At 42.2% G+C, this 9,627-nt stretch overlaps 3 protein-coding genes across 3 annotated transcripts in view; all 3 read right to left on the bottom strand.

The window, feature by feature from the left end:
• Positions 1-1,036: 1,036 nt before the first annotated feature.
• kcnk17 (potassium channel, subfamily K, member 17) lies at positions 1,037-5,958 on the bottom strand. Its single transcript, XM_044047930.1, has 5 exons — positions 4,508-5,958; positions 3,750-3,864; positions 3,262-3,428; positions 2,691-2,859; positions 1,037-2,567 (listed from the first exon to the last, which is right to left on the bottom strand). The coding sequence occupies exons 1-5, from the start codon at positions 4,721-4,723 to the stop codon at positions 2,305-2,307; spliced, it is 930 nt and encodes a 309-aa protein (XP_043903865.1). The 5' UTR covers positions 4,724-5,958; the 3' UTR covers positions 1,037-2,304.
• A 2-nt stretch (positions 5,959-5,960) lies between these two features.
• Positions 5,961-8,234, bottom strand: LOC122783233 (potassium channel subfamily K member 16-like). The gene is made up of 5 exons (XM_044047931.1): positions 8,018-8,234; positions 7,554-7,668; positions 7,021-7,187; positions 6,307-6,475; positions 5,961-6,172 (listed from the first exon to the last, which is right to left on the bottom strand). Exons 1-5 carry the CDS (start codon positions 8,228-8,230, stop codon positions 5,964-5,966), a joined length of 873 nt encoding a protein of 290 aa, XP_043903866.1. The 5' UTR covers positions 8,231-8,234; the 3' UTR covers positions 5,961-5,963.
• A 300-nt stretch (positions 8,235-8,534) lies between these two features.
• The window catches only part of kif6 (kinesin family member 6), a 42,099-nt gene continuing 41,006 nt past the window's right edge, over positions 8,535-9,627 (bottom strand). Inside the window, exon 23 of the transcript XR_006362011.1 lies at positions 8,535-8,598. The gene's annotated coding sequence lies outside the window, so the exon portion shown is untranslated. The remainder of the gene's footprint in view (positions 8,599-9,627) is intronic.

Genomic DNA, 9,627 nt, shown 5'->3' with positions numbered 1-9,627 from the left:
CAACATTTCAACATGTTAAAGAAATCTAGATATATTTAGATTTGAGCTTAAGTCAGTTGGCTTTATTTTGTAGTTGAAGGTTTGCTCATTTAGTGCACATCTGCTGTCAGTCTTAAAAACTGTGGTTTACTTGTTTAATCCACGTTGAGTGTCACCGCGCTGAAGCGCTCCACAGAGGGGAACAGGTCGGTACAGAGCGTTTGACGTCGCTGTAATTAAGTGCAAATGAATATAATACTAGGCCACATTTGTGATTTCTGGTTAGGTGTAAACGACGTTTATGGTAATTATAGATGAATAAAGCAGCTATTAGAACTGTATCAGCCGTGCAGACGGGGGCCTGCACAGATGCAGCACTTAGTTCCCGTCAGTTGTTTCTTTGAGGCGCTCGCACACACACACACAGCGACCTTTGACCTTTGCACCAGAAAGTAAAATAGTGCAGTCATGCATGAAGGGCAGTGCTCAGGAATGTAAAAGTGCTTGGATTTTTCACACAAACTTTCATGTTTTTCTTAAAAGGAAATGATGATGATCAACGGCAGCTCGATCAGGTGACTTAATATAAAAGCTGAAAACCACAGTATATTAGTATTCACTCAATTATCCGTGGAGAAAGAGTCTGCTGTCTGGAATTCTGCACACACCCCCACCCCCAATTTATTTTTATTTTTTTAAACTGACTTCATTTCTCTTGTTTTAACATCCATCACTGCAGCACTTTCTCATTTTTCCATTCTCCTGCCCCTGCTGCTTGCCGTCTGCGTTTGTCATTCACTCCTCCTCAGCGGAGACTGTCTCGCTCTGTGATATATGATCCTCAGGAGATTTTCACAGTGCTTTTCCAGTGTGAGCCTCAGTGAAATGAAGTAATCGGCTCAAAGGAAACACGAAGGAACCGTCGATGATGTAAAAAGTACAAGAAATGACATCAGACTTTATCTGGACATCAAATCACTATCAATATATATATATATATATATATATATATGTATAATTTACTGCAGGGAAAAGAAAGTCATATTTGCTGTGAGAATGTGATCAGTAAAGTTTATTTGTTGAATTCAAAACTGTATAAATATGCCGTACAGTGCATCTGCGCCTTTGCCTTTGGTTTGAAATGTGATTTCTCCAGTGTGTTACAGTTGCACCACCTTGTGGATATAAAGCACATTACATTTTACCTAAAGTAAAAAAAAAACGAATTGATGAATATTAAATGGAATGAAATATAATAGTAAGAGTTTGATTTATTGAGGTCGCAGCTTTAATCAGGTTTAATCAGGTTCTACTGTGCACTTTAGTGACATCTAGTGGTGAAGTAGCATATTGTCTCAGCAGAGGAGACGTCAGTAAAGCTGCAGTAAAGATGTTGAGATCTCTTCTGTGACGGCAGCAGACGACACGACTTTGCTGCAGTGGAGATGAAGTCACAACAAGAGACATAAACAAAGCAGAAAGGCAGCACAGCAGGTATTTGCATGAGAGAAGGCGCCTCTGAGTCACATGACCACCTCCACCAATTCAGAACACGTAGAACATGACGATGCAAAATGTTAAAACTGCTGTAATTCTTTCAGTAAATAAATCTACATATTATTCAGAGCTTAAAGTTAGAATTACACACACCAACCGGGTGCATGAGCAGTGGGCAGCACATAACTGGGTGCCTTGCCCGTCCCAGGATTGAACCAGCGACCTTCCAGTTACAAGCCCAATTGCTTTCCTCTTGTCCAGTGCTCACATCTTAATTTGACTTCTTCTCTCAAGACTGTGTTCATGTTATTTGTCCGATGCATTATTACGTGACGTTGAGCTGTTCTTGTGTCGAGGGTCTAGTGTTTGTTTCTAGTGTCTACAAATAGCATCTTGTTACATTTGTGACTAAAAAACGGACTTTGTTACATCATCTAAATACACAAGTGTAAGACGTTTTTAGTTATTTCAATATGGACTGAATATGGAAATAAAGAGATGCTGTTAGTTACATCAGTTACATCTTCTGGTCTCTTTTATTTACTGAAAAAAAAAAGTGGTATATATCATTTAGTGTTTAATGCTTTAGTAACACCCACAGACACGCCTCATATTTATACATGTTTCCCCATTTCACACACACATTATGAGTAAATACACTATTCATAGAGAGAGAGAGAGTGATGTGCTGACATCTGTATTACTGTTTGGTTTGATGCAGAGAGACTTCTCTCTTCTTTTAAGACAGTTCTTCTTCTTCGTGTCAAGCAAAAGTGACTCAGTAAAAATGAATCTTTCGTTTGGTGTTGAAATCTCACAGAAACAGATTCACTGACTTATCGGAGGCTTCCTGATCTCGTCGTCCTCGCCCTCGCCCTCGCACGAGTCTGGATTGTCAGGTTCTGTGCCGCCGGAAGAAGACTCCTCCCCCCGCTTGGCTCCACCCCACCGCTGTTTGACCAGGTTGTTGAGCTGCTCCAGGATGTCGATGGAGTGGTTGATGACCAGAGCCAACCAAGCCAGGCCAAAGAAGATCCACGAGGCCATCAGGACGCTGTACCAGTCTGGGTAATGTTTGTCAGGGTTAGTGTCTGTGAAAGAGAGAGACGAGTAAACACAACACACACTGTGAGACGCCTCTTTTAATGTCTTCATTGTCCAAGACAACAACAAGGTATCACTGACTAATCGACTGAATATATACGGTGCTGCACCTGCCACATAATCTCCAAAGCCGATGGTGCTGAGGCTGATGAAGCAGAAGTAGATGGTCTGGGACAAGCTCCAGCCCTCAAACTTCTGGAACACCAGCATGGGCATGATGAAGAAGAGAAGTACGCCGAGTAAGTAGGACACCAGGTGGACACAGAAGCGGGACACCTTCTGCACTCAAACCAAGAAAGAAGAATAGTTTTCCTCACTTGAGTGTGTAAAAACAAACATATGTAGACTCTATGGAAGGGTATTTCTTTACAGCATCACTTTCTTCCCAAGCAGCACAAATGTTATTGTTGGTGTAATACACATTTCAGCCACAAGAGGCTGAGGCGCATCACTGTCTCAGCTCAGAACTTTTTGTCTTTTTATACAATTTAATTGGTTTCTTTTCACTCCAGAGTAACTTCACAGTCACGTCTTTCTTTAGGCTACAAATGCATGGAAACGGTTGGAAAATGTAGAAAAATGTTGGAAAATTTTAGAAAAATTTCAGAAAGTTTTTGAAAAATGTCGAGAAATGTTTTCAGCTACATTTTGTGTTGAAATGTTATTATATATTAGACTTACCTTTCGCCCAGTCTTTGCCTCAAAGAAGTCGCATATTTTCCTCTCGATGACGAGCATGTACTTGCCCACCCTGTTGAGCACCACGACGTTGAGCGGGATGCCGATGAGTGCGAAGAACACACAGAAGATCTGTCCTTTGGTGGAGCTGGGACTCATGCTCCCATAACCTGCAGGAGACGAGGCCGTTAACGTCTCAGCAGAGAAACACACTGAGAATTAAAACATCAAACTGTGTTATATATGATCTAATCTTTTTAAAAGTACCTTTTGGGAGATTTTCCTTCTTGATTAAGATATTTATTCCACAGCAGTAAACTATTTTGTAGTCTTTGTAAATCATTTTCATCTTAAACAACAATATTTTATTCCATAAACGAGTGCTTTGTAATGCTGGCAGGACAATTTGGGTCTAAAATGAGTTGAATAATAATTTAAATTATATGAAATAAATAGATGTTAGTACAAGATTAACAGTGGCGACGTCTGACCTATAGTTGTGACCACAGTGGCAGCAAACACGGCCGAGCTGGTGAACTTCCAGAAGCCGTCTGACGTGTGGTTGGTTTTCAAACTCAGGCCCAACTTCGATGCATCTTGAACAATCTGACAAACAAACAAAGAAACATTACAAGCTGGGCCACACACACACACACACACAGTTCTAATGACTCGTGTGGATCCAGAGCACGAGTCATGTGTGGATCTGAGAAATGTGCAATATTACACCTGAGAAAAACATCATAATCTGTTCTTGCCTCGTTATTCTAACATATTTAATTCTACATTTATAAGTACTCTGAAATCCACAGTTATTTTTCTAAAGGAAAATATCAACAACATCATGTCAGTCTTAACTCTGCAGAAACCATGTGACCAAATGCACGTCTTCAAGCTGCTGTGGAAATGAAGTCACAACAAGAGACATAAACAAAGTAGAGTTGGTATTTGCATGAAAGAAGGTGCCTCTGAGTCACATGACCACCACCAGCCAGGTAATCAAACAGGACTTTCCCCGTAAATCTCTTCAATGGGATTAATTTGCTTGTTGGATAAACTGTAAACAAAAACCGTGACCCAATCAAGTCAAAAACATGTAGAACTCCACATAAGTAGGACTTCTGTTCTTTTAGTAAATATAAATAATATTACTATAGAGAGCTGGAAAGTGTAACATGCTGACATCTGTGACATGTGAGGATTAAAAACTGGATTATCGTCATATTTATTCCATATTTCTGCGCCTCACCTGAACCATTTCGTCCAGGCCCTCTTGGTTCAGACAGGTGTACGTCATGAGCAGGTTGCGTCTTCTTATCATTACTTGACTGATGTCCGCCTGTCCGTGCTCTCCCTCCAACTTCCAGAAAACCACCCCACCGATGAGGACGTAGGCCACGTAAACCAGGCCCAGAATGAGGATGGAGGGCACCGGGACCAGACTCAGCATCTCCTTTATCTTCATCTCGGATCGTTCAAGATAATCTCAGCGTCTCAGTCAGTGCAGCCAGCAACAGCAGGGAGTGAGTGCTTCCTTGCTCGGTGGCTCCTTGTCTGACTTGCAGGTAAATGAAATGCTACCTGTGCGACTGTTTTGCACTCAACAATGCAAATCTGCTGGAAAACAAGCAGAAGAGGAAGGAAACGGCCGCAGAGGCTGAGCTGCAGGTGAAGATCACGGCTCTGCCCACGAAGGATTGTTGTATTTGTGGTCAGGGACGTCATGACAGGGGCCTGAGCTCAAGATAATCTACAGAAGTTCACAAACCAAAGGGCTGCCACGTTATATCTCACGGTCTCCATCAGTCCTGGTGAGCTCCAGCTGCTGCTCATGCTCTCACCTCACTTCACCATCACGATTAATGAGTTTGTTTAAGATAAACGTCTGAGCTCAGCATCAGCACACACACAGATGTGGTCTCACAAAAACACACACAAACACGCACACCAAACATGTCACATGACAACTTTCTTAAAACTATGTCACAAAGATAAAAGTCCTTATCTGTAACCATAGTGAAATATGACGGTGAGCACACACATCTGCTCACTATATCATCTCTGATTATAAATATGAACCTTTTTCAAGATATTTAACTCATTTAAATTGTACCGTAGACAACATTAAATCAGTGTGTATTCATTGTCTGCACTTGTAATGCTAGATTTCATGCAGTTTTCCCAGTTTCAAAGACTTTTTCATTAATCTTTGCACTTATACATAAAAATAAGATGTCGACAAAAACTGGAAACACTAGAAAAAGCATTTCCAGAGGACGAATGCAGTCAATACTGTCGCTGTGACTCAGCGTCATCTGTGACACAGAAGTCCCAACAGTCCCAGCAGCTGCACCGTTTCATTCCACATCTGCTTTCTTTTCCACGATCCCTTTATTTACATTCTACAATTTCACATGTGAATTACTCGTGAAAAACAATCAGCTCATGTCGCGACTTCACATCTGATCCACGAGATGAAATGTCCGGTCACTACACTGAAATGTCCTCCTGAGGTAGAACTGTCGAAGAGAAACCTGTCACGTGTCCTTTATCGTATATTAAAACAAATGTTGATGAGTGGAAGTGAATTCTATAAAGAAAAAATAAATATATACAGACTTACCACTTTCCTCCGTGTCATACAGTAAACAATCACACAACATGGCTTCTATCTAATGAATACTACGTGAACCTAACGTCCACTGTCAGATCTTTGACGTGTCCTCTAGTTTACAGGAGGACGTGTCCTCTTCCTCCTCTTGTTTCTTAAAGCCCGGGTGAGTCAGGACGACTACATGCTCCATCATCCTGGCTCCCATGTTGAGGATGAGCGCGAGCCACGCCAGGGCAAAGATGATCCATAAGCCCGCGAGGCTGCGGTACACTGAGATGTACTCTTTACCCGGGTCGGCCCCTGCAAGAACAACCCTGGTCAGAACACGGCAAACTCATCCCGGGCAGTAAATGATGTTTTTGTATCAAAGCTAAGAGAATTGATCACTGTTAATCCGTCCATGACGTTCGTGCTCGTTTGCACCCTCTACTCACCCACCACGTAATCTCCAAAACCAATAGTGCTGAGTGTAATGAAGGCGAAATAGAAGCCCTCACCAAACGACCAGCCTTCCACGTAACTGAACAGCAGAGGGGGGATGACCAGGAACAGCAGGCTGCCACTGACCAAGTATAAGCTCATGGCCAGAGCCTCCACGGTTTGCTGCGTGAACATAAAACCACAGTCAGGTTGAGTGCAGCTCGCTTCACGTGAGAACATGAATGAAGGTTTCGGACCACATACTATAAAGCAATAAATGGAATAAGGAAACAGTTTGTCTCATGAACTCAGAAGTAGCTTCACATGTAGAGCAATATGTCATTTACCTTAAATTAGCCATACCATAATAGTGGTATATGATAGGAAATTATATTATATTATAGTAAAATCATCTTATAGCAATAACAATGGAAAAATGTGTTATAATATGGTTTTATCAATTATGATTCAAAAACAATTGACCAATCTAGTTCCTGAATATTACTTATTAATAAACCTTTTATTATCACACTATTACACTGATATTAACAAATGGCAGAAATAAGATGGTATTAGCACAATATTACCTCCCCATCCCATAAGTGTTACTTAATTGCAAAGTTGTTATAATTAAGAATAATATTTAAATTTCTTTACACTCTGCAGCACATTATCTCGCAGCAGTGCGTGTGTGTGCGTGTGTGTGTGTGTGTGTGTGTGTGAGAGACCTTGTGAGGACCGACTGAGACCATCCCTCTCTTGAGTCGACCCAGGTGGACGGTGACAAACTTCCCCAGCTGTTTGAGGAAAGCCAGATTGAGCGGGATGCCAAAGAGGGCATAGAACACGCAGAACACCTGACCAGCCACGGTGCTGGGGGAGAGGTTACCGTAACCTGTGAGGCAGATGATGACGATGACGATGATGATATTCTGCAATTATTTCATTTAATTTCTTTATGTTTGGCAGCATTCTTCTAATGAAGAAAATCTAAATCTGGCACAATCTGCACCATTGTTTTCCATGCCATTATAATTCCAGCTATTTTCTACATTTAACTTTCTGTATTTTATGTTTCCACTTTCCATGTGACACCCCCGTCTGTCCATCCTGGCAGAGGGACCATATTTCCTCCCCCCATTCAAAGGTTTTTTTGTGGAGTTTTTTCCCCTCATGCGATGCAAGGGTGTACAGACTGTAAACGAGTGTGTTTGTGATGATGAGGCGACGTGTCTGCGGTGACACCATGATAAACACTCACCTATAGTTGTGACCACTGTGCCTGCAAAAAAGAAGGAGCTGCTGAAATCCCAGTTACTGGGGTTTGTAGAGTTTCCCGAGGGATTAACTCCATTTTCCCAGGCGTCCAGAATAACCTGCACACACACACACACAGATACATGGTCATTAAAAACATCACAAAAAAAGAAAATTATTATATTGTTATTATTACTCTGAACGTAAGCTAATCATCGTTTTCTGACCTACATCCCTCACTCGTGCTAACACGCAGTAATTACATTGTGTGTTTTGGATTATGACACACTCATCGATTTTTTTTTTATGTCAGATTACCCTCAGAGCATTTATTACTATGTACCTACGCTAATCATAAAATTGATCTTTAATTTGACAGTTACACAGTCGAGGGACTTAAACATAAAACAACCATTTCTAATTATTATCATTAATATCAATGATTCAATTGCTTTAAAGATGGAAAACCTGAACAAATTTCTCCAGGGCTGCTCCGTCCAGGCAGGTGTAGTTGGTCAAGAAATGCAGCTTCTCCAGCTGGAAGTGGTCGCGGTTGTTGATCTCAGCCTCTCGCTCCAGGATCTGGAAGACGATGGCCCCGACCAGCAAGTACGCGAAGTAAGCCACAGACAACAGTACGGTCCAGTTCAACTTGACACGGGCCAACTGGAAGCTCGCCATCAAACACCAGAGAGGACACACACACGCTGGCGCTCAGAGAGGATCAGGTCTAATCACGTGTCGCTCCGCAGAGACCACATCCATCGCTGCACAATCTCTTCCACGCAAAAGGAACAGGAAGTCGCCACAAAGATACAGACGTGTGGTGTTTTTAAAGTCAGCTACAGGCAGTAGTTTCTGTGAAACCTGCTTCAAATCTGGTGGATGTTTGGTGAAGCTGTATCTTTGGGGTGACAGCACTAACTCGGTTGGTAAACATCTCCCCATAATGATCCCGCTCTCATTGGTCAGACGGCCAGAGATGCTGGGCATTGATTTATAGGTTGCTTGGGTAACGATCAAACTCCTCTTTGCCATTAGTGCGACATCTGGACACAACACACACACACACACACACACACACACATACATTCAACTGTTTGCACTAATAAGGAAGTGGCGGCGGCATCTTTGTCAGCAGAACAAAAGTTAATGTTTTACCGGACTGATGATGCTGCTGCTGCTCATCCGAGCACTAAATGCCGACTCTTTCCTTGGGACTCGTTTTATTCAAATATCAAATTTACTTGCAACCGCAAAACGACACAGCTCCTGACGCACTCACCAGAAGCTGCTGCGCGGCACATTTCATAACCACGTCTCTCTGAGACAATTTAATTACACTTAAACTCATCAGTTTAGACTCAGAGGCTCAGTTTCTGCGACATCTGCGAGAACAATCCGACGCAGATTTATGGCTTTGTGGAGACGTGCGCTACTCGATTGTGAGCCATAAACCAGAGAGTTGAGAGACTCTGGGGTTTCAGTGTGTTAGTATGATATACATGCGCGCTAAAAATACATACAGGATTGACATAAGGTGAACTCCTAGTATAAGGTTGTCTCCGGCATCGAGTCAACGCTAATATCTAAGGTGACGATACATTGAAGCTCGACTCATCCACAACAGAGTGTTTCTTCAAAGCGACGTGATGCAAATCGTGCAGCTGCTCGTCATCCGACAAACAAATGGACGCAAAGCCATGCAAACAGGTTTGTCACGGGCTGCATGTGCACTGATGACGAGCAGCTGTTTGACACCGACGTACGCGCTGGTGATCCATGTGTGAGAGTCTAATATCAGTCATTTCACTTTGTTTGAGTAATAATGTTGCCATGATCAGCAGAGGAGACACACAGATGCCTGTAAACCAATTTGAATTTCAAATGTATCTCAAGGAAGACTGGTACAGACTTCAGCCCAGTGCATGCTGGGATAGGCTCCACCTCCCCTCTGTCTCTAAGTGCTAAAGTGACCAGAGACGGATTATTTTAAACTCCTGAAAATCCATTAGTGAAACCACAGCAAACACATCTCACTTGTATTTGCAAATTCCCAGTTCTGTGAACTTTCCATT

This window comes from Solea senegalensis, linkage group LG16, assembly GCF_019176455.1.
Source record: "Solea senegalensis isolate Sse05_10M linkage group LG16, IFAPA_SoseM_1, whole genome shotgun sequence".
Lineage (NCBI taxonomy): Eukaryota > Metazoa > Chordata > Actinopteri > Pleuronectiformes > Soleidae > Solea > Solea senegalensis.
This window is presented reverse-complemented; position numbering and strand designations above follow the sequence as displayed.